This window comes from Lipophrys pholis (assembly GCF_963383615.2).
Source record: "Lipophrys pholis genome assembly, chromosome: 4".
Taxonomy (NCBI): domain Eukaryota; kingdom Metazoa; phylum Chordata; class Actinopteri; order Blenniiformes; family Blenniidae; genus Lipophrys; species Lipophrys pholis.
In genome coordinates this window covers 3,740,334-3,764,841 of record NC_137637.1, presented here as the reverse complement: position 1 = coordinate 3,764,841, position 24,508 = coordinate 3,740,334, and the positions used below count along the sequence as shown (strand labels likewise).

At 44.6% G+C, this 24,508-nt stretch overlaps 1 protein-coding gene and 1 long non-coding RNA gene across 2 annotated transcripts in view; one reads left to right on the top strand and one right to left on the bottom strand.

Moving 5' to 3' along the window:
- Positions 1-1,685: 1,685 nt before the first annotated feature.
- ube2v1 (ubiquitin-conjugating enzyme E2 variant 1) lies at positions 1,686-8,534 on the bottom strand. The gene is made up of 4 exons (XM_080461106.1): positions 8,262-8,534; positions 6,745-6,893; positions 3,145-3,270; positions 1,686-2,968 (listed from the first exon to the last, which is right to left on the bottom strand). Exons 1-4 carry the CDS (start codon positions 8,281-8,283, stop codon positions 2,822-2,824), a joined length of 444 nt encoding a protein of 147 aa, XP_080317232.1. The 5' UTR covers positions 8,284-8,534; the 3' UTR covers positions 1,686-2,821.
- A 4,227-nt stretch (positions 8,535-12,761) lies between these two features.
- Positions 12,762-24,508, top strand: part of LOC308108453 — a 43,105-nt gene continuing 31,358 nt past the window's right edge. The window contains exon 1 of the long non-coding RNA XR_013935277.1: positions 12,762-12,929. This is a non-coding gene — a long non-coding RNA (uncharacterized lncRNA). The remainder of the gene's footprint in view (positions 12,930-24,508) is intronic.

Below are 24,508 nucleotides of genomic sequence, written 5' to 3'. Positions count from 1 at the left end.
TTTTTTGTTCCTCTTTGTTTTCAATTCTCATTGCAATCTGTGACACACTTTGAATTGTACCAGCGATAGGGGTGAGTAAACCAGCACATTTGTACTGGAGAAAGAAGTTGAATAAACGTCAACATAGATAAAGAAAACATGGCACTTTGAAAATCATGAATACGACAAAAACAACAATGCATCTTCGAGCTGAATCAAATGAAAACCTCGTGAACGAGTGAATACTTGAGTCACGGTATTGCGGCAGTGTCGGAGCCTTCAGATACCAGTTTTTCCAGCTCACAGGAATGCGGCGAGGCCACAGCTCAGTTAGCAGCTCATGCTGTGAATACACACAGCGATGATCAATGGGATCAATATGTACACAAGCCAGGGAGGTTTCTTCTCTGTACACTCAGCCCTCCTTTAATTTACCAAGTGACTGCGTTCAGGAACTCTTATGCGCCAAAAGTTTTTACAGCGTTTTAATTACAACACTTTTAGGAGACTTTATTTGTTGTTGAGCAGTTTGACTCAGAATGAGTCAACATTCATAGTTCATATACACACACTCCTCACTACATTCAAAGTTTATGACACTAAACTTTTGACTTCTGCTGCCTGGCATCACTCTGAACATAATTGATGTCCCATTCAGTGGTAAAGACTATGACTCCATCTCAATCTGTGGTGCAGGATCATGTCTTCCAAGAAGGTTTCTCATCCATGTCTTCTGTTTTCTAAGTATTAGGACGACTTCTTCCTTTGTTTTTCTCACTTTTTTTTTTTCCTCAAAAAAATTCTTACCTTGAATCTACACCCTTCCCTTAATATGGGCTGTACCTTGTTAGCAGTTGAATCTTTTTCGCTCAATGTTCTGGTTCATATGAACATAACGTCCATGACTTGTGTCCTCTGTTGGACTGAGATCTGTCACTGTGGAGGTCTCTGGAGTCTAGACAACTCACCGCCATGCTCCAGAAACCAGTTTGAGACGGTTTGAGCTCTGCGAGCTGTTAGATCAGAAGACGGCCCACTGCGGTCATAAGAGGTGGACATCCTCAGGTAGACTGTGGAGTTTCAACCTGCTCAGTTGATACCAAGAGGAAAATCTCCTCCAGGCAGCTGAACCGTTGATAACAGTAGGATGGATCCAAACTTTCATGGCGTTTACACCAAATTCACAGCAGCAGAAACGGACCCGTCAGTCCTGGTGATCCAGTGTGACCTGGAGCCCGCTTCCTGCAGGGACTCTGGTTTCCATCAGCTTCACCCTGCTGGAGAAGCCGACAGCTCTTCTACACACTGCAGGTTGGGACCAGAGGTTCTTTGAGTTCCTGTTGTCTTTCCATCATCTCTAACCAGTCTGTCTATCCTCCTCAAAACTCCTTTTGTCCCTGCTCACTGGAGATCGTTTCTCAACATCCCCTGGGAACCCTGGAGGTGTAAAAATCTGGCGGGTCAGCAGTTTGTCAACAACCATGAAAGTTCAAACTGAAATTACCTTCCTTCATTGTACCTACCTGCAGAAAAACACTGAGCTGGTTGAAAAGGTGTTAATAAACTAACTAGTAGATATAAATATAACATGTTTTTCTTTAAAGGCATCCAACCTGAAACTACAGTAAAATTAAAGTTTATCATTGTAATACAAGTACAGCCAAACATCTACTTCTTCGAATTACATGAAGTCACTTGATTCAATAATAACAAAGCACCAGTTTATTGTTTTAATAATCATAACTGGACGTGATATTCAAGCGATCATTGAATGTGACAGTGAATAAACATCAAAAAAAGAAAGAAAAAAAGCTCGTACTTTCAGACCAGTGAGAAGACTGACGACACAAACTTGTGCAAAAGTAATAACGTTTAATTCAAATAAACCATGCAATAGGTCACCATCACCCTGATTAGATTCAACCCCTGCTATAAAATAAACATCCAAAGCCGTACATTGCGTTCAGTGGGCGCTCAATGTTCGAGAGAACAGACGACTGGAGAGAGAGAAAACACAGACCGAAGAAATAAACAGAATCACAGCTCCTCCTGGTCACCAGGCCACATGGGGGGGGGGGGGGGACGGACGACACAAAGACACACCCCATGTTCTCAGAACGAAGAAAGCCCCTCCCCCACCCCCTCTATCAATGGATCACCATCACGAAGCCGTCTGGCACACAGAACACGACTCTGACAACAGGAGTGAGGAGCCGCCGGCGGCGGCAGTGGCGGTGGTGGTGGACTGCTCGTGGACATGTGGCTCCAGGTGGACGTTCTCCCCGTGTACCAGACATGCAGCTGTTTGAGGAAGGCCTTTCAAATTCACATCGTCGGGATATTGCAAAAGCCGGGGAATTTGAGACCAAGCAATAGGGGAAATACAATTTCTCTCTTTGTGTGGGGAATCTGTCAGAATACTGCACAATGTGGAGGACTGTTGTGAGCGAAAGAAAAGCCTGAATTATACCAAACGCTTCCCGGATGCGTTTCACTTGGCGGCTGCCGAAGTGACTCCGTTTCCCAAGATATCTAAATGAGAACCCACGACACACGTAACGGTACACTCAATCAGGTCATTAGTTCATTTACAATCTGAATGCAGAACACAAAGAGAATAAAAAAATAACATTAGTAAAATGTACAGTATTCTAGTTTGGTGAACTTGAATCAATAACTGGGCACTGCTTGACGAGGCGGCTTCACCGGCAAACCCCCCACCCCCACCCCCGGGCCGGCGGTCTCCAGTCTTTGTGTGCGCGTATGTGTGTGTGTGTGTGTGTGTGTGTGTGTGTGTGTGTGTGTGTGTGTGTGTGTGTGTGTGTGTGTGTGTGTGTGTGCCTCAGTTGCCGTACACTTGGCCTTCAGGCGGCTGGGACAGCCTGCTGTTCTCTTTAGTCATCATGTGCTGTCGGAGCTCCTGCAGAACGTGCCGGATGTTGTAGGCGGACTTCCACCGGGACAGAGCTGGAATCGCCTTGAACTCCACCTAGAGTAGAGTAGAGTAGAGTAGAGTAGATTAGATTAGAGTAGAGACTTTTCTGTGACCACATGCTATGAGGGATTCACAGTTCACAGCTATATTCATGGTTTGCATTGCTTCTTTCATCAGTTCATTCATTCATGATATTTGTGGATAAGAAGCCAACAATAAGTCGTCCTCACCACGCCGTTAGAACTGGTCACCCCGGTCATGTTGATCTTGTTGACGAAGCGGACCTTGGGGGAGTGTTCTGGGTACCTGGAGCCACACTCTATCTTCAGACTGTATATCCTGCCTTCGTAAGGAGTCTGTGAAGAGGAGCAGACGACCGATTACAGCTCTGACAGAAAGCCCACAGTGTGTGCTGACAAGCTGGAGCTTCTCCTGATGGAGCAACAACAACATGTCACACTTCATCTCTGCTTCACACACACTTCAATACAACACACTCCAAATATTGGAAACGCTCGTGTGCTTTCAGGTGGTTTGAGAACAACTATCCAGAAAATGTTGATTCTTGCATCGCGACAATAGCAAATCCTAATTCCTAAAGAAATTCACACTGGTGTTTCACATTGTCTATTGGTGCCAGACCTCTGGCCAATCGCTCTTTAAAATCAGGCTGCGTCATGAATGTAAAGGTCAAATCACACGAAACGCCTTTGGAACATGAGGGGTGTCCCAGCTCTGTCCCGGGTCCCATGGGGTGACGTTATAAGTTGTGGAAAAGTAACCAGATTTTTCTCATTGATTTACAGGGGCTGCACAGATCAGGGCTGCAACAATACTTCTCATCTTCTCCTGGTTAAGCACTAGATTTTTCCCAAGGCTAAAGAGTGCTCAATTTGACGCCTCAGTTCTACCATCATAGAAATATAGCTCTACCATCACAGATCTACGGCTCTACCGTCACAATTTTTCCAGAGGAGAATGGAGTAGCAGGACGTGGAGCTGGTTTTTAATTTGTGTATTATTAAGAAAAAAACCTCTGTATTGTAGTTAAGGGTTTCACTGTTACCATAACGTTTGATCTGACATGTGGACACGTCAGCCGTCCATCACAGGACTGACATGAAGATATGAAACCTCCACACAGACACCAGCATCCTTCAACCCACGGCAGGAAACATTCCCATCCTCTTCAGTTTGTCTTACACAAATAGCGAGAAGAAGAAAAAAGGCTAAATACGGACCAGAAGGATGACGAGTCGATGACAATCAGAAAAACATGGTGACACAAGAGTTAATGCCAACATGAGAGGGACCCCTGCTGTTAAAAGTACTTGCGCATCTTTGCGGCAGTTTTTCCATTTTCAAGATGTGGGTTTTTAAGTTTAACATGTACACTGATTAAGTGCTGTTTGTGCTGTATTTCTCACATCTTTTTACATTTTAATATGAGGGAACCAAGTTATTTCTATACACTTAGTCGTTCCTGAAACTGTTTGACAGTGGAGATATGTGAATGAAACCTTCCTCGGAGTGCACAGGAGAGTGAGGTGCTGCATTATTTTGTTAAATTCAAAGACGATCACATTATTGTGTTAAATCCAGAGGAACCCCCCCCCCCCAGAAGCATGCAGGGTCACACAGGCAGCGCAGCTCCTCACAGTGATCAAACTTTAGTTTCAGGGCATTCAAACTCAAACCATTCACAAAGTGAAAACACAAACATTCACAACATGCACCTACTGTGTGAGCTGACAGATGCTGTACCGACTAGTTCATCACTTCATACACCTTGTTCAATAGCATTCATCTGCTTTCGTAAAGAAGTGACGTCTGAAACCATTCAACCACTTTCTACCACAGAAAATTGATCTGAAGCAGCAACACACATTCGACCTTAACAGAAGACGACACAGTTGACGAAGCTGTAGATCCCCTAAAATAATAAAAACTTAGATTATGTCGCATTTCTGAAGTTTTATTAAAAAGAACTAATGTAAAATAGTTTGCACTGTATTCCATTTTTAGATGTTTTATTTTGGGTGGTTTGCAGTGGATTTATAGCTCCTCTTGTGGTTTAATTAACATTTTAAATTGAAGTTTTTTCCAAACCATTTGAAAGATAAGCGCCAGGCCGCAGGGCCACTACAGCGTCATGCACTACACAGGCCTGCTTCCACAACACAGGGACAAACGCAGTGCTTACCGTAGCATGGGCGTTCTTTTCTGGGTAAGAGCTGTCTAAAACACAAGTTCACAGTCACGCCAATTTTCACATTGAGAATCAAAAACGGCAGCACCACACTACCAGCCAAACGTCTGGACACGCCTCCTCATTCAACATTGTTTCTGTATTTTTTCTTGACTGCTGTGGAAGCGGGGAAATATGAGATGAACGAGTGAGTTGAGATGCCTAATTTCTTTATTCTTCACACATTTAGGAGTGGAGATGTCAAACATTTCCCTCCACCATGCATTGCCCGGTACACTCTTCTACTTCCTAATGGAGAACTCTTTCTGTTACCTACCCTTAATATTATTACTTATAAGCTGGCCCATTTGGTCCCCGGCTAGCTCAGTAGGTAGAGCATGAGACTCACAATCTCAAGGTAGAGGGTTCATGTCTCACGCCGGGCGCCACCTTCCCATGGGTTCATCACCTGCAGGAAGGTTCTTAATCGGTGCAATGTGATCTGGGTGACGGTGCTCAGACTGCCACCCCCGTCACCCGGAAACGGATAAGTGGGAGAAGATGGATGGATGGCCCATTTGACAGTTTACTTTATTTTCTATTCATTCTGTGTTCTGTGTGGCACAAGACTGTAAAGGAATGTCCCTCTGGGATTAATATAGTATTTGTATTCTATCTCACAGCATTTCACAGTTGGTCGAGAATATAAACAACTGCTTCTAAACATGGGAGTCAAGGTGAGATTTGCTGCCATTGAGAGGTTTGGTCAGACGCACAGTTATCCACAAGACACAGGAATAGCGAAGTGTTGGGTTCAGGTGAGCGTGATGCTGTGTGAGGTCACAGAAACATGAAAAACTATTAAACACAAACTACAAGCAAGACGTTACAGAAGAAGAATGCATGAATGAATCTGTAGTTGGTCATGTACTTTTACAATATTCACAGATATTTTGAATCAATAACATCTTGTCTGCTAACTGTAAAAATATAATTTTAATGTGCTTGTTTGTTACTGAACTGATTTAAAGAGGTCATATTATGGCATACTTTCTAATGGTTTTCCAACAGTACTAATCGTCCCCATACCTGGACTGACGCCCCAGAAGTGCAGAAAGTCTGTCCTCTCTCTCCCTGGTTTGTTATATTTTTAAAAAGTGTGTTGCTCCAACCAGCCAATCAGAACTCAAGCCCTATATAACGTTATCGGGGGTTTAGCCATTCCCAATCAAGGTAGCCCCTCCCTTTGACCCTCGCACAATTAGGCAGCTCTGCTCTGGCACATGGCACCACGAGAGGAAGAACTTCCTCCTCTTGACAAGATGGGCATGCGTGGGCGGTGCCAGTCCAGCTCACACAGACACAGCAGATTCTAAATGCAGCTCCAATGAGCCAATATTCAAATGGAGGAACATCAAGGAAAAGCTGGATTTGTATCGATAAACTTTGAATACAATGTTGTTGGACTAACGAGACCATGTGAAAGTGTTGAAAAGTTGTAGAATATGACTACTTTAAGAGACGAAACTGAAGCAGTATGAAATGGTGAGCCAGTCCCTCCAGCCTCAGTCAGGGGTGAGACACAGGCGAGAGAGAAGTGAGAAGCAGAGCAGTGTCGATGTAGAAAGCGGGAGCGTCTCACCCTGGGGGGGCCGATGATCATGCCGTTCCAGTGAGTGAGCGTCATGTCGTCGTCGTCTGCGAGGCCCCAGCTCACCGTCCCGTCTCCACATCCCTTCTGACCATCGTCCAGCTCCTCCAGCAGCCGAAAGTTTCTGGGAACTACGACGGCTTCAGGCACACGAAACACAGAGATGGTCCTTTGGTATCAAAATGGACATTTCCTTCCTGCTTTCCACCAAAAAACATCAGTCAGGAGTCAAATTTCTAAAATGATTCTTTAGCTGTTCGACATTTTTTAATGTTTTGTCATGCAGACCCATTTTACTGATTTTTGTTAAGCTATTTGTCGAGATTTGTATGTAATTTTTGCTTTTTCTAGACTCTTTTTTCTCACCGTTAAACTGGGTTCACATCTTTTTTTTTTGGCTGTTTTGATTTCTGAATGTGGCTGTTTTATTAGCCAAATTTTGGTTTCATGACATTAAAACAACACGAAGGTTTCTCTTCTGACTCTTCACTGTATTCGGTGTGTATGAGAGCAGAAACAATTCTTAAAACATGATCAATGAGCACAGAAAAAAGAAACTCTGTGCTTTACGTTGGAAATGTTGTTGTTGTCTTCAGTCATTCAGATTTTGTGACTAACTGCACCATCGAGAGTAACCTGCCGAATGCTAGGAGTATTAATCAGACCTGTTGGGCCGGGTTTTCATACACAAAGGAGTCTAATTGTTGTGTTTACTGCTCACAAAGAAATGTCACGCAAAAGCTGTTAATTCACAGAACTCTAGTGAGCAGAAACACTCTTCAAGACTGCTCTCAGTCTTTACATCCCTCCCAATTAAACTGCACATGGAGATGATGGCAGGAGGACAGAGTTTGGCTTCAGGGCGGATGACAGTCCTAGAGCACAGTGAAGCCACTAGATCTCAGCCTGAAGTCACCAGAACATAGACTAAAGCCCCCTGATCCCAGACTGAAGTCACTAGATCCTGGCCTGAAGCCCCCTGATCCCAGACTAAAGCCTCCTGATCCCGGACTGAACCCACCAGATCCCAGCCTGAAGCCCCCTGATTCCAGACTAAAGCCACCTGATCCCAGACTGAAGCCACATGATCCTGGCCTGAGACCACCAGATCCTGGCCTAAAGCCACTAGATCCCGGCCTAAAGCTACTAGATCGCGGCCCGAGACCAACAGATCCTGCCCTAAAGCCACTAGATCCTGGCCTAAGGCCACCAGATCCCGGCCCGGCCTGATCTGTGATGTGGCCCGGAGACCCGCTGAGAATGCAGGATGGCCGAGAGCCGCTCGGATTGCGGGACGGCTAGCTCCGTACAGCGAGCTAGCTGCGCTGGTGACAGCGTTTCCTCTCTGGCCGCTTCACCGCCAAACCTCCACTGCTGCTGGACTCCACTGCTGCTGGACCCCGCCACGGGAGCTCCGCTGCGGTGGAGTTCATACTCTGTATATAGAATCTCATCTCTAAAGAGGAACAGCGGCAGTATTTAGCTCAAAGTGTGTGCAGTGGGCTTACCCGATCCCACGGTGCCCGCCATCTTTGTCACTGTTTTACGGAAGCGCGCACGTACGACGTCCACGCTGCCCTGCGCGCGCCCGACGTGTTGGAAATCTGCTCGCGCTCTCTGTGCGGCGCTGCATCGTGGTGTGGATGCAGTTTGTTTCGTAACACCTGCCAGACTGATTACAAAGTGCAGCCCGTGACTGCTGCTTATCCTCTGATGTTTGTAAGAAGTCACACGTCGAATAAGTCAAACAAGTTCGAGCTGAAATTATGTTCGATTGCTGTGTCGACACTGAGCTGAAGGCTGAGGCGACAGCGCCCTCTACTGGACAGTACCAGACCAGTACCAGAGATTTTAAAAAGCTTTTATGCTGTCTGTGTGCTCAGAACAAACATTTATACGGAAGAGTTTTAGGGCTACTGAAGAAAAAAAATAATTCGGAGGCTGATAAAAAAACAAAAAAAAACCTTCGTGGCCTCATAAAAAGTCTAAAATCAAATTCGACAACACATAGGGCCTTTTTTTATTGTCCAGTTCCTATTGATTTATTCCTGTTCTCCCCAAAACAATAACAGTGTAGAAACATTCACAGGAACCCAACAAACGAAATTCAGCCTGTATCAGGTAATTTTCTCTCTTCTTCAATGCTACAAATGGTGAATTGAAGAATTTACAAGAAAATCGTTAAATGGTCCTGCCAACTATTGACATAATGGATGTGAACGATGAAGACCAGTAATTCCTCTTTAGTGATTTTAATAACACATTGTTTTGTAGGAAGGTAGCACTAAATCATAAATAACTATACTATGACTATTGTAAATGTTGAAATACGTTTGAATTATCATTTTTGCACCATTTGTATAATTAATACAATACACATATACTATTATAATACACCGACTTCAAAATCTTAAACTATTAGGAACAAAAGTATAACAACAGCAGAGGGATAAATGTTCATTTTACACATATTTTAGTGAGTCGTGGATAAAAGATTAACCAGTGAGAATAGAGGAGCAACACGCAGATGTTTAACCTGTAGTGATGCAGGTGGTCTACCGTTCGACAGGTGGCGCTGCAGCACCATCAACAATCACTCCTCACAACTTCCTGGGTGTGGATGTAGGAGCGAAATACTTTTTTTTACCACAACCCGGGTTATTTTTGAAACCTGAGCAACTTATTTGTACTTTTCATTCTGTCCTCTGTCCGCCCTCCACTTTCAATCACCACTTCATTGTACACTGAACTGACGAGAAGTGATTTGTCTGGACACAATATCCACATTCAACACACATCCAGGGACATTTATGATGGATTGTTTCATGAACAAATGTAGATTTAAAGCAGGAATTTTCTCTATTTAAAAATTCTGCTCCAAAAGTCACAATAATACAGAATAAAGTATAATATGCAGTGTAAAAGTCAGTAAATATGAGACAAACTCATGAAAGAAAACGCAGTATTCTGAGTATTTGCAAATAGTATTTGGAAATAGTTCTTCAATAAACATCTGCATGTAAAAGTGGGTTGGTTCACTCAGCTGCGGCTGCTTTTTGGCAGCGTGTGAAAGGACGAAACTAAAGTGAACCGGAGGTTCAGTAACACTCAGTACCTGGAGTTTGTCCTCACAAAGTTAAACTGTAAAAATACTCCCAACAAACGAGCCTGAAAAAACAGCAGAGTCCGACTGCCGGAGCAGCTTGATGTGGATCCACTGCAGGTCCTGACCTCTGCTCCCACTTCAAACTCTTCTCAGCCAAGTGATAATGAACAGGCAACATGAGGGGGAGGACTGCCACACCTCCCCCCAACCACCACCCACCACCCACCTCCCACCACCCACCACCCCACAGCCCGGCCTGTAGATGAATGGCACAGTGTTGTGAGTGCAGTGTGTTGGTTCGACACACAGGCTCATTCACACTCTGCTCTCCCACGTTTCCATCGCACCACGGTATGAATACAGGCCTGTGCTCACACACACACACACACACACACACACACACACACACACACACACACACACACACACACACACACACACACACACACACACGGGCTCCGGACTGTGGTACTACTTTCTCCGTTGGAAAGGTGCGCCTCCGGAGTGTGAGGAGTCATACGATGTGTTCAGACTTGTCTCCTGTGTTCTGGCATGGTGGGTGGGGAAGATCCATCTTTGAAGTGAGCGCAGCCTATCTAGCTTTACTCTTCATTACAAGTGATTTGTGAAGGAGGAGATAAAAAGATTCAGTTCACAAGAGACCCCCCCCCCCCCCCAGGGTTTGTGAGCTCTGTGTGGTCTCTGCTGATCAACATCTGATGTCGTTGAGCATGAGACGCCACCTCGATGAAGCTGCAGTGAGTAGAAATGTGAACAGCATCATCTATCATCCAGCTCCGAGAACAAACACATTTCAGTTTGACGCACCTCATCTACTTAAAATACTTCATTAAGTTGCATTAAATAATTCTCCATGTCTGGATAAAATCAAAAGTATGATCAGTTCTGAGGACAAACTTTCTTAAGATTAAAGAATTGGGTCAGAAGATTAGAAAATAGCAAAGCTATTAGAACTTAAACAATGGATGAAAGTGTTAAACAAATGGACAAACTAGAGCACAATAATATTTTATTGGAAAAACTATGAAGTTACAGAAAAGTTTAAGCTCATGACATCTACAAATCCTTACAAATGCCACCCTACCTTCAGAAAAAAGATTATATGAAGGATTTATTAACTGTTACAATATGAGTCTAATGACAATAAAATAAATGTAAAACAAAAGTGAACACAATGATAACAGAAGTGCAATGGTAAGAAACATAAAAACACAAATTATGAGCCAAAACAAAACAAGGCGATATGAGTGGAAGGTAAAATTGAGGCACTCCAATATCCCAGTTACTGTATAACTTCTAAATACAAGAACTCAGAGAGACTCTTGAATATTTGTAATAACATTCAAAACAAATTCAAGCAGATTCTTGATCTCAACTTTGATTTCCCCTTTGGTAATATTAAGTATAAATTCATATGCGATAGATAAGGAGTAGACAAAGATCTGATCTGCTCCCTCAGAATTGTAATATATTGGTTAAAACACACACACAATTAAGCACCTTCAGTGTAAAAACTGTTTATTCTAAGGATTACAAGTGAAAACACACTCATTTATATTAAGGTCGATAGTCATCCTTTTTTATTTTTCACTTTTTTTTAATGAAACTAACGATTGTAATTTAAAGTTTGTAGCTCTCCCTCCACTGGTAAACTGGAAATCCTACATAAATCACAACATAGACTGACTGGTGAAGAAATATGACAAAATTCTGAGATGAAGAAAAGCAAAGAATATGTCTTCATGTTGTGAGTTACTTTTGTGGCTGCAGAAGAAAAACAAAGTGAGGACATAAATACATATGAAGAAGTCGATGGGTGTCAGATGTGCGTCACCAGGTGAGCAGAACCAACCGGGTGAGCAGAACCAACCAGGTGAGCAGAACCAACCAGGTGAGCAGAACCAGGTGACCAGAAGAGGCCTGCAGCGCACCAGGCATGTCTGCGGCTGCATTCACGGACCGCAGGAAATATTTCACGCACCCATCTTCCTCACTCACCTCAAGCCACAAGACTTCACCAAGGTTAGTCCAAAAACAATCACTGTGGCAAGAAAGACATCAGCTGGCACTTCTTTGGTTTTTGAAAATTACATTAAAACAACAACTTTTACAATGCAGTAATATTTTCTGCACGTAGAGGATTTATAGGATATACTGTCATTTTACTCAGATCGGCTGTTTGTAGTTCAGAACTGATCTAGAGTTTAAAAAATAATGTTTTGTGTGGTTTTACAGAAATGTGTTACTTTCCAAAATTAAACAGTTTCAAAAAAGTAATTGTAATTTCTGCCCAAATGAATTCTGCACCTACATTGATTTATTTGACTTCTGCCTCCAACTCCAAAATGTTGTTGTAATCTTGAAATAAATGATTTGTTTGTTTCATTAATTAACATTTTGAAATTACAGATTCAAGATACATGTAAAACAATTTAATTGATCTAGACAGGCTATATTACTATAAACACATTCAATTTATCGACCGAACATGGTGGGTTTTTTTTTATAGGACCCTAAAAGAAAACCTCACGTTTACATTGTAATTCTAATAAAAACTTTTCATCAGTTTATCAGAGAGAGTTTGTGTTAATGAAATAAGAATTTTTAATAAGTTGGGCCCGCGTGAATCGAGCTCGGTACTTGGAGGTTCTGAAAAACGAGGCGCACCTGAACGCAGCACGGTATACCCCGGGTGCCCGAGCCCTCTTTCCGGCTGTAGAGCGCCAGCCGGGCCGCTGAACGCAACTCACCCCGTAGCCCGTACCGCCCACCGGCTGCATGAGAGCGAGCACCGCGGAGCCACAGCACCGGAGTACCAGCACCGGAGTACCAACAGCGGAGTATCACCACCGGAGCCCCGCTGGACCTTCAGCCGCCCGGTGTGAGCCGGGAGAGAGCACCAAGTAGCGGAGCGCTGAGGTGGGACGAACGTTACCGAGTCCGCGGTGCAGCGGAGGACCCGAGGACCGGAGGACGAACCGCGACACACGGCGAGGAAAACTTGGGAAAGTTAGCGGGAAGGAGGCGCGGAGAGCGGGGAGAGAGAGAGGTGAGCCCTGGGAACTTTCCACCCTCTGTGGGGTCTCAACTCGGAATTCCCTCGAAAAGTCGGAGGTCCATGGTACAGGTCCGAGGTCTGGTCTACTGGTCCATGATGTGGTCTGGTCCATGGTCTGGTCTACTGGACCATGGTGCTCTACCGATCCAGGTTGTGGATTACTGGTACATAGGTCTACTGGTCCATGGTGGTCTCCTGGTCCATGATGTGGTCTGGTCCATGGTCTGATCTACTGGTCCATGGTGGTCTGCTGGTCCATAGGTCTACTGGTCCACAGTGATCTACTGGTTCTCTGTGGTCTACTGGTCCATGGTGTGGTCTACTGGCTCTCGGTGTCTATTGGTCCATGGTCTGGTCTACTGGTGATAATTACACATCCTGAAATAATTATTCCCACTTCAGCCTCTTAATTCCCACTTTTCCTTTCAGATTTTTGACTTTTTTCTTCTGGGATTGGAGGGAATTCTGGTTCTTTTTTTCCACCTGAAATTCTGAGAATAAAATTGGCTTTTTGGTATTTTTGAGGTCCGAATTCTAAAGAACTCTTAGCTTTTCTTGTGACATTGAAGTCAGAATTCTTGGTTTCCTTGGGAATTCTGGCCAGTTTTCTCTTGGAATCCTGACTAATATCTTGGAGTTTTCCTTTTTACTTTGGAGGTGATGCATCTTCACTCTCCTTTGGTAGGGACGTCTCACCTGTGATATGCAGATTGAACCACTTTCACCTCAAAGAGAGTAGCGAGAAGCTCGCCGCTTTAAATCCACATATGGGATCTTTCCGTGTGGAGTTTGCACTTTCTCCCGATGGGAAAGTTTGAATCTCCTTTAAGTTCCCGGCTTCCTCCAGGGTGAGATGCTGGTTTTTGTGTGGATCGGTCCGACCTGTCAGCCATCTGCTCCCATCACCTCCCGGCTCAGGATGGATTAGTTTGAGCCGGGAAATGAGATGGACTGTTGATGATGATGATGATGAGCATGACTGCTCATTTGCTTCAACTCATCAGCAGCAGAAGGAAATTAAGGATTTGCAGTGATTGTCTGCAGGTTTTTCCCGCAGCTTCTGATAAAAATATAATCCACAGTGTTTCATATCATCCACCTCTTAGGAGTTTGAACGATTCAAATTCCTACATTTGATGGAGAAAGTGGAATTTAAAGGCGCTTTGTTTTCTGTGCAGCTGGAATTACGTTAAAGCGAAAGGTTTGGGAAATGCTATAAAACAGGAATTAAAACAGAACACTTAGGTTTGGAAATAATCTAAGCGTTGTGTTTTCTGTGATTACACCAATTGTGAAATATTAGGTCATTTTGAATTTAGTGAGAATAACTTCAATTATTTGTATAAAAAAAGACTGCAGACGAGGCAATAAAACAACTTATGGTGAGCACAAGTTTTACAGAGTACCACAACAGTGGAATTTAATGATAATGATTATAGTTTTTCAGCCGAAGGTTTGGAGAATGGAGTGGAATCTGTTTTTAAGTGAGCAATCAAAAGAAGTCTGTGGACAGCGGTGACCGCCAGGCCCTCGGGCAGCCCTGCATTGAAATACATTGTGAGAGGAAACAGGTCAGAACCATGATTGGGTACAAAAAGACGTGAGGTTCTCTCTGCGACGCTACACAGGATGAACACTGAACCATTGAGGACTAACGTTTGACTGTGATTGCGATTAAAATGACCTGCCTCAATGAAAACACATGAAACTTAATGAAACTGGAGAAAACATTCCCTTCTGGTTCAAACAGCTGAGGCAGCAGAACACGCTGCTCTCCAAACTATTTTCCTTTACTTCTTATTCCTATTTATACCCGGTGAAGTTCCTCAGAAGATACATTTGATTTCTCGCAGTACACCGTATATCGCTGCTGATATAAACTGATTCATGCATGAAGAAATGCTCTGCATGTTTGCAGATGATGGTGAACTAAATGTAGGAAATGTTCACGTTGCTGAAGAAGAGCTGTAACAAACAAACACTCCCAATCGTCCAGTGTTGCTGTTCAACTCCTCGCACATGAGCAGGACTCCACCTTTCAGAAAACTTCTCTTCCTTGTTTACCGGGAGCTGTTTTCAGTCTCGTGAACAAAGTGGAGGCACAACAAAAGTTTCCTGTTTTCTTCGGCAACCTGCTCGTGTGTCAGTCAGTCTGCAGCGGAGCTGAGAAATGACCTTTGACCCTGTGTGTAAATGTGCTCATTATTTAGTGCCGGTTTGACCTTTAAAGCCCCGAGCCGCGCTGACCCGAGACGGAAAATGTTATTTTAAAATGGTGTCAGTCAGATCAATTCCAGTGACTATTTGTTGTTTCAATCATTTGTGTTTCCAAAACCTTTGGATATTTAGATATTTAGAAAAAAATTGAAATCAGTGGTAGATTGTATTTATTTTTGCTGTAAAGACCGTAGGAGAAAGTTTAAAGTCATCTTAGGAATTACCCGTATGAATTGTTGTGACAGTGGGTGAGGGGTTGGGAGGGTGGGGTGGTGAAATTGAGGGGGAGGGGTGATGGGTGGGAGGCTGAGGGGGTGGTAGGTAAGGTGAAGGGATGACAGGGTGGGAGACTGAGACAGTGAGGGGTGACCAGGTGAGGGGGGTTACAGGTTTGTGGGGTGATGGGGTTACTGGGTGGGAGGGTGACGGGGTGGGAGGGTATGACAGTGATGGGGTGTTAGGGTGACGGGGTGAGTAGGTGACAGGGTGAGGCTGTGGGCAGCTGGAAGGGCTGCAGGCAGCTTGTGGTGTGAAACAGTCATCCTCTCTGCCGTTGTGTGACGCGGCGGCTCAGCCTGCTGTCGGTCTGGCTGGCTCACACTCTTTAGTGCAGGAGAAAGTTCTGGAGATTCCAAACCGGCCATCCAGTGTTCACATCATAACCCAACGCTGAGATCCGAAGAGGGTGACGCAGCACTGAGCGGGTTACAGGTGGAAGGCTTTTCTAGATGTTTCACTGCGTTTTGCTTCATGTCATTGAAAATAGTTAGCATTTCTATTTTCCCTGTAAATCCTCAACTGATTCAGCTCTGATATGAAATAATGAAGTGAAATACCATGAAAAGCAGAGTGGAAACAGAATTGATCACAGCCATGTGTTTGATAACTCGATAGTTGTCGCAGTTAATTTTTGGTTCAAATGTGGTTCTTTGTTCTAGTACCATTTGTGTAAATTATGTTTTCTGAGTAAAGACAGATGGGGGCTTCAAGTGGCCCGGGGGCCGCCAGCTGACCCAGCTGGGCTCTGCGGAAGATTCTGCACATGTCTCATACAGCATCTTAGCAGAGGCACAGTATCAGTGGTCAGACTGGAGCTGATTTACTGCGTCCGCCGAGGGCGCTCCGATCGCCCAGCAGGGGTCCGATGCTCCTCCTCTCCAATGGCCAGATTAAATACTCAATTTAATTATGTCACCCAGCATTAAGTCAGTAACCTTATCGGAGTGGTCTGCTGGTTTAATGGGGCTTTGTGAGCCAACAGATGAATCAAGATTAGGGCCAATATGCTGGTGGTGCAAACCCTGACAGCAGGGAGAAGAAGCAGGACTGAAACCCGACCGGCTTTGGCCCGTTTACCAGATACCACCAGCGCACGGTCAGACGCCTCAAGATAGCACACATTAAATATAGGCCCATCGAGGAGAGGCCAATGTGAAAGGATCTGACACAGCAGGATTTCACCAAACATTCCTGGACTGCCGGTTCCAGTCAAATATGTTTTTGTTTTTTTCACAACTACCAGCTGAGGAGTTTTTCATTGTCCTGCACACTGGAGGACAAATCGCAGAGAAGACGGAGAGAGAGGGCTGTTGATCTGCCTCATTGTATTGGTCTGAGCCGAGTGTCTGCCAGCAGAAGCGCTCATGCACGAGTTCCTGCCACATTTTCTAACGTCTGTGGGACAGTTCAGTCCCGCCGTGGGTGTGTTTGCTCTGGATGTGTGGCGGCAGGAGGACCACACATCACGAGCGGGTCCTCTATTGCTGCGACGTAGCTTCACTTTCTGCACAATAGGAACACGGACATTCACAGTGTGAAATGTCTGGACAAGCCACCTCAATCTGGGGGGAACAAACAAACAGTTTCTGCTCAACAGAATGTAAACATGCTGGGAGAAGGTTTGTGCTCGGTAAAGTTTGAGAGTTTCTGCACAAATACTGAGATACTGGTCATCACGTCTGGATCCTCGCCGACTCCAATCAGCACCGGATGAAGCTGCTGTCTCTCTGCGTGGAATCATCTGAAGCAGCTTCAGGCTGGTGAGGGGTGTCCGGGGTTTTTTCTTTGATAAGACAAGCAGCGATAAGGATCTTCGGGATTCCCAGAGGTATCATTTCAGCAGTTTCCAGCCTGTTTATTATTCAGATATGTAAATGAAGACCCAGATCCGCGCAGGCCTATGGAATGTAAAATAGACTGGCATGTTTAAGTCCCTTTGAAGCCGTGCTGAAGTGTTCAGTAAGAGGGTGAATTATTAACCTGTGTGTGTGTGTGTGTGTGTGTGTGTGTGTGTGTGTGTGTGTGTGTGTGTGTGTGTGTGTGTGTGTGTGTGTGTGTGTGTGTGTGTGTGTGTGTGTGTGTGTGTGTGTGTGTGTGTGTGTGTGTGTGTGTGTGTGTGTGTGTGTGTGTGTGTGTGTGTGTGTGTGTGTGTGTGTGTGTGTGTGTGTGTGGTCACTAAGTATTGTTCTCTCATGAGTAAAGTTAGTGTGTTTGAAGAAGGTCGGTGTTGCAGAAGAAGTTACTCATGGTATGAGACTGAGCTTGCACTGAAACTACACACACATGCACAGGCAGTGCTCTAGAGGATTTAAGTACACACAAATAACAAATGGCTCTTAAAATAAGTTGGTAAAAGGTGTCGGGTTCCAGTCGGATGGCTTGGACCTTCTGACGGTTCAGGGAGGTTCAGTCATTTGTGTACAGATGGTTTTCTGATTAGTGCAGCCAGCTGTTGACGTGCTACGAGATGCAATATCAACCCGGTTCACACAAGTGATTGGACATCAGCATGATCTCTGTCTTTCTGTCTGGGTTTGCATGTTCCTTCTGTCTGCAGGGCTTTTCTTTACCATCCCAGGACAGGTTCATTTCATGTCTTTCTGTCTCTAATGGTGACGCGATGGAGTGTAACAGCGGAAAGTCTGTGATTGTGACTCCAGCACAAACTAAAGCAGCTTCCTCACTTTTTGTTTTCAGAGGCGAAGGGCAAGCTTCTTCAGAGCAAACATCACATTTATTACCCAGTTTATCAAACAAAAATAATAAATGACAAAACTATTCTCTTCTCATTCAACGTGTATTTATGATACAATCAAGATGGTTCAGGCTATAAAAACTTATTTATTACTTGTGAAAACATAGAATGAAAAACAAATCAACAACCTATGTTACTAAGGGAAGGAAAAGTCTTTTTTGAGGGGAAGTTATTTGCAGTTAGTGTCTTCTTAGATTGATTTGTCTTCTTAAGCATAGCATCTTGCAGCATATCAGGTGGGATTGAACTGCGATAGTTGGTGGTTTTGGGCTTTTGCTGTGAACCTGAAGTCTCTGGACATGCTGGGTGACCACCTTCACTTGTCTCCTGCTGGTCACACCACAACACTTAGTTTGATATCAATATGTGGTATCTGTCTTCGCCGTTGCAGTGTTTTATTTTGTAGTTCTTTGTATTACCACGCCAATTTTTGTGGCCCTTGGTCTCTGGCTGGTTGGCCACCCCTGCTATAGTTTCTTGAGGGTTACAGAATATAAAGTGTGTGTTGTGTCTTTGTCTGTCCAGTGAGAGAATATTCAGGTCATACTGGTTACCACAGATTAATTTCATGAAAAACTTTCTGTCTAATACAAAGAAATAGATCAGAATAATAGCTTTAACAGCTTTTTCAAATCCTGTGTTGATACACATGCAGCTCCTCAAGGATTTGTATTGGGACCACCACTGTTGTTCTGTGTGTGTACATATACGTATATGTGTGTGTGCACTGTATGTTTTTTAGAGGGACTTTCCATTGTATCTTTCTGTTCTTGTCAGTCAGATATTGGTAAATCTGAAAGACCTGTTGGTAGTTATGACCCACAAACTTCCTGTAACTGAACTTGCCAAAGACCAAGTGGTGATAAATGGATCTGCTGATCTGAGCTCGTTTCATGACTTTTCCCTTTCTGAATGATCTTTGCAGAGATGAAGTGAATACTTGGTCATTGTTTTGATGAGCTGTCACTTGACACGCACGTAAAGGAGATCACTGAACTTGATTTCTTTAGTTCTTCATAATTCTGAGGTCATAATTTAGCCTTCGTCACGTCGCAGACTGACTTATCTAACCGGTCTGCAGATGGTTCAGGAGGCAGCAGCTCGTCTTATGAGCACAGTGCTGCCTCTCTGCATTAGCTACCTGTGCAGCTCAGAGCAGACTTTAAAGGGGACATATCATGCTAAATCCACTTTTTTAGCCCTTAAATGCATTTTGTTGTATATTTAGAGTGTTTAGAAGTACAGAAAAGTTCAAAGTAGTCTCTTCAGGTGCTCCGTTGATATCTTTATATTCTGTTTTGGTCATATTTTGCGATCGGTTTCGATTTTTCTATTCTCTATTACGTTTTTTGAACAATGACGTCACAGTATTCTCAGCGGAACTGCCAAATTAGGACATCGACATTTCGAGCAATCCGCCATTTTTGTTTCTCGCTGCGATTTTGTAGTCCAACCGAAGTTACGAGAGGATAAGTCGAAATGTTCGGTTGTTGGATGTAGTCACCCACAAGTTTCGTTACACCGTCTCCCAGCATCAGAACCTTTTCGAAGTGCCTGGTTGAGTTTTATTTTTCACAGAAATGTACCCACATCTGTGGGTAAGGTCATTTTTGTGTGCGCGAATCACTTTAAGGACGACTGCTTCAGCAACCTCCGCCAGTATAAAGAAGGATTTGCCGAAAGACTTGGTCTGATTGAGCGGTCAGTTCCTTCTATCTATGGAGACGACGAACAGAGCACTTCGGTAAGCTGTATATAACGCTAAAAAGTGTGATGATAAGACGTCCCTGTCATTGTTTTGTTAGCATTAGCAGTTGCACCGTCTTCATATGTTAGCGCTGTGTGCTCGTTTTAGATTATAATGTAACTTCTGTGTTAAATAGTCGTTGTAATACAGGCAGTATTGTAGTAGTGGGCATGGATGGAGAAGTTAGTGTAAATATAGTAACACACCATTGCGTTACATCCATATGAAGACGTTGTTCTGTAGGTGCATCATCGTCATTTTCATCTCGCTCCGCCGGGTCCGACTCTGGCTCCAACATGTATGGCTGGATGGACAAATCTTCCCTTGTTGACATTTTGTAAATAATGTGTGAATATAAAGTTTCTGCGCCGCTAGATAATTGTATCTGTTCTATCAAACTACAAAGATGGCCGAACAGGGTGACGTTGAACCGAGTGTCACCTCTGCAACCTGGAGAGGAGGCGGGGTATGAAGTGTCTCATTTGCATTTGAAGAGACCGCCCCAAAACGAGTTGCTCTCAGAAGCACATCAGAAAAGGGGTTGAAAAGGGGCCTGTGGAGCTCTAATAATGAGGAATTCAGACCCAAGCATTGCAGTTTCGCGTTGTATAGACCACAACTGTATGATTTATATGTAAAAAGGAAGGATTTAAAAGCATGATATGTCTCCTTTAAGGTGCTTTTGCTCACCCTCAGAAAGTGAAATGACTTTGCACAGTCTTATCTGTCTTTAGACCCTGATGCGCCCGCTTGCACCGTCCTCTGTGGTCCTCTGCTGGACCACACACTGATCCCGCACCAGTTCTGGTTTTCTTCACTTCAGAGAAGCGGCTATAAATGTATTCACTGGTCTTATTCATGAATGAACACAGTGGGTACACACACATACACATACACACACACACACTAGGAAATGCACACTTGGAGCGTCGTGTAACAGGAGCCCATCTGATCCCTGAGGCTGCGATCGGGTTTATTCTGCCTTCCCTGAAAAAAAAAGAATTTCTGATAGAAAAACTGAAAGTAATTACCACTGACACGTTGGTGTGCCGGAGTTGTGAGCATGTGATTGAGCACTTTGACTCCTGAGGTCCAGATAATAGTTCTCAGCGTTTACATACGAAGGTCTGCTGTGTGACGGTGCTCCTCTTCTTCTCAGACCTCACCCTGGTGTCTGTCTGCAGATCCCATTGTCTGGCTGTTCCCTGGTGCATGTATGGCTCCCGTATCATTTCCCACGGCCATGTGGAGCTGAAGCGAGCCCCGAGAGAAAGAGGCCGGCCGCTCAGATAGGGTGACACTGATGAGAAGGGCTTTGTCACTACGTTCGTGAAGAGAGGATGAGAGCTCCATCAGAAAACGGAACACTGACATTCCTGCACCATCACCCAGAGCTGAGTCCTTTCTGCTGGCCTGAAGCCTCCTCTAACCTCCAACACTGTTGAACTGAGTGAGGTGATGGATTCAACCGGAACATAGCTGAGCACCACACCAGGAACCAGACGACACGCGCTTTGAGTCAAGATGCTTGGGAATAGCATTGGTGTTGAATATTGTTGACATAAATGACCATAACTGCAGAAAATCATTCACGTCCGGTGAGAGAGTAAAGATATAAATAGAAATAAGACGCTGACAAAGTTGCTGCTTCTCACTTTCACTTCTTCACAGTTTTCGACATTTTGTTTTTCTTGCCTGCATTTAGATAAATCGTCAAACCCAGCAGTCCTACTGGAGTGCGTAATGTCCTTATTTAGTCCTTTCCAAAGCCAAATCACAGACTGTTGTTCCACATAAAATGTTCATGAGTGTTTCTTGACTGATTGAAACGTCCTCTACTCTTCATGTGTTTGAGGCTTCAGATGAAGCTGTCGGAAGTTCAAGTTTGGTCTGAGAGATTTAGGAAGGATTTCATCACCGTGTTTTTTTTTTACTGATAGGGAAATCTATATCAAATATCTGCTGTTGTAGCTGCTCTTGTGCTGGGACAATCTGCCCTGACATAACTGGAGGGTTTGAATATAAAGAGTCTCCAGGAAGCAGGATTGTTGTGAATGAGTTCAGATTTCAGTTCCCAGTTCTATCGGATTAAAAATAAGGTGCGTTTAAGAGTTTGACAGCGCCACACAATGCTGTTGACTATGTTTACAGCTTGTTTTACGTTCAGTGAAAAAAGACTAAGAGCACACATTGTTCCGCTGGACTTTGGTAAACTGATCCAGGATGTGTAAATAGTTCTGACAGGCGATCCGGTGCTTCTGCTCCCGTTTGTTCACATGGGATGAGTATTTTTTGGCATCTTTTCGAGCGAAGGACTGTGAAAGTGAGGAAAACCTGAAGATATGATCTTCATAAAGGAGGATAAATGGCCAAAACATGTGGAGAAGGGAAAGAGTTGAGGAAGTGTGTGTGGGCAGAGATGAGACTCTACGTTGCTGTCCTATTATTTCAGCTTCTCGGACACTGAGAAAAGCAGAATAACTGCTTTATCTCTGTGACCTGGATCTGGGAAGAGCTGACGGGAGTCGGACTCATCGCTGGGACGTTGCAGCTTTAAAGGTGCACATGTCAAACACAACCTTACAGAAGTAAATGGCAGTAAACTCTCCATTGTGACACACTGCACCTGCACTCTGCTCTGACTGCTCTGTTCGGGTGCAGTTTGCATGACTTTTGCATGTGGGGAAAATTCTGCTGTGCCGAGTTGTGAAAGTTTTTGGTGGTATGCAGGTTTGATGCCCCCTCCCAAGGCCCCCCATCCCTGCTCTCCGCAGGGGAGGAGGGAAAATGGCCGTGCCTCCTTTGTTTGGTGGAGGAGAGAAGGCTGAAAAGACCAGCCAGACACGAGGGTGGGGGTTGGGTGAGAGAGGTGGGGGTGTGCGTGGAGGAGCCAGGGGAGTGTGAGAGTTTGTGTCAGTTGGAAAACAGCTGGTGTTGACGGCAGCCTGCTTCTCCGTGTCTCACGGAGGACAGACAGGTGAGTGGGTGTGGCACAGGAGGGCGTGTCCTCCATCTGGAAAAGGAGATGGAGCGGCGGGGGCTGTCTGGATCCGTCTGCTGGCGGGTAGGCAGGCAGCTCTGAACTTGGGATTGAAAGTCCCGACACATGTTTGCAGGAGAGCTTGTGTGCGGTGGAGATGTATGGCAGATGTAAGGAGCGGCTGTGAAGTCTGTGCTGGAGCGCCGCTGAAGAGCGCTTTGTGTTGCTCGCCTGCAGTCAGACAGGTGCTCATTCATCCCGGATTAGGATTGGAACTGAATGGACCTCGAAGCACGCCTGAAATGAAATATCAGCTCTGTGATGTCAGACAGCTCTGGCTTTTGACTCCAGAAGCAACAATGCATCTGCTGCACGGACACTAACTGCAGCCTTTTTTTCTCACTTGGTTTGTGTTTGTGTGCGCACGCGCGTGTGTGCGCGCGTGTGTGTGTGTGCGCACATGTATGTCTCTCGGTGGCACGCAGGCAAGCTTGGAAAGCAGCATTTTGAAATACCGACAGTCAACTGTTGCCAAGTGGCAACCATGAAAGAACAGTGAACACTCAGTTTCCGTAGAAACGGCCTTTTCTTCAGCCCGCTCCCCTGAAATGGGCTGGCCCTCGCCTTTACCCCATTTAAATGCTCTGGGGGGGAGGGAGCCTCTGTCCTGGGAAAAGGGGGTTGCTATGGAAGGCAAGAGATGAATGTAGGACAGGCGTGTTAAAGGTTCAGGACCTCAGCTGGCTGCTGGTGGGCTCTACAAGTCCAGAACAGTGGTCCTGGGGTCTGTAACAGGCTCTCAAAAAGCCACAGAATCACTTTGAATTAAAATCTAAATTATTTTCTTATTATTGTTCAAGTGATTTCATATATTTTCTATATGAAAGGGATTCTTTGAAAAATAGCTGTTGGGCCCTTTGCTCGCATTGTTCTACTAAACGATCGGAGAGACAGAAGTATCCAGGCCAAATGAATACGAGCAACAAGTTGTCAAACTGTCACATAAACAGCCCACATATGAAAGTTACACCTCACCGTGTTGTATTGAAACAGGCCAGCTCAGGACTCGAAAACCTTCCAGGCTTAAGATTCAGATTACACAGAACTTTTCTGAATACAGTTTCAGGTGGCTTGTTGCGTTTCTGTTACTTGTAAATGGTGTGAACTTGGATGGTTTCTGTTTGCCGTTGCAGCTGCAGGAGAAAGTGGAGCCCTCACCTGTTTGAGCTTGTTAATTTAATTTGTCTGTAAATTTTCTTGATTTGAGTTCTTCTCTCCCGTCGTCTCCAGGTTTGATGTTGAAATGAGCACGATCTAGTGCACGAGGATTCATCTGAGCATGAATGTGCATGAAAACTTAAATTAGATTGATATTGATGATGATGAACTTGCGTTACATTGTGCAGCCCTAATGTGAGGTCAGTCCATCATGTGGCCTCTCGTGAAGACACTTCCGGTGGGTTGACACTCCCTCGGGGTCAGAGGTCACAGGGCTCTGTTATTCTCACGTTCGTGTGTGAGTGTGTGTCAATAGGTGCCCTGTAAGTCCGCTCCGTTTCCTGGCAACCTTTTGCTGCTAAGCCGAGCTTCGG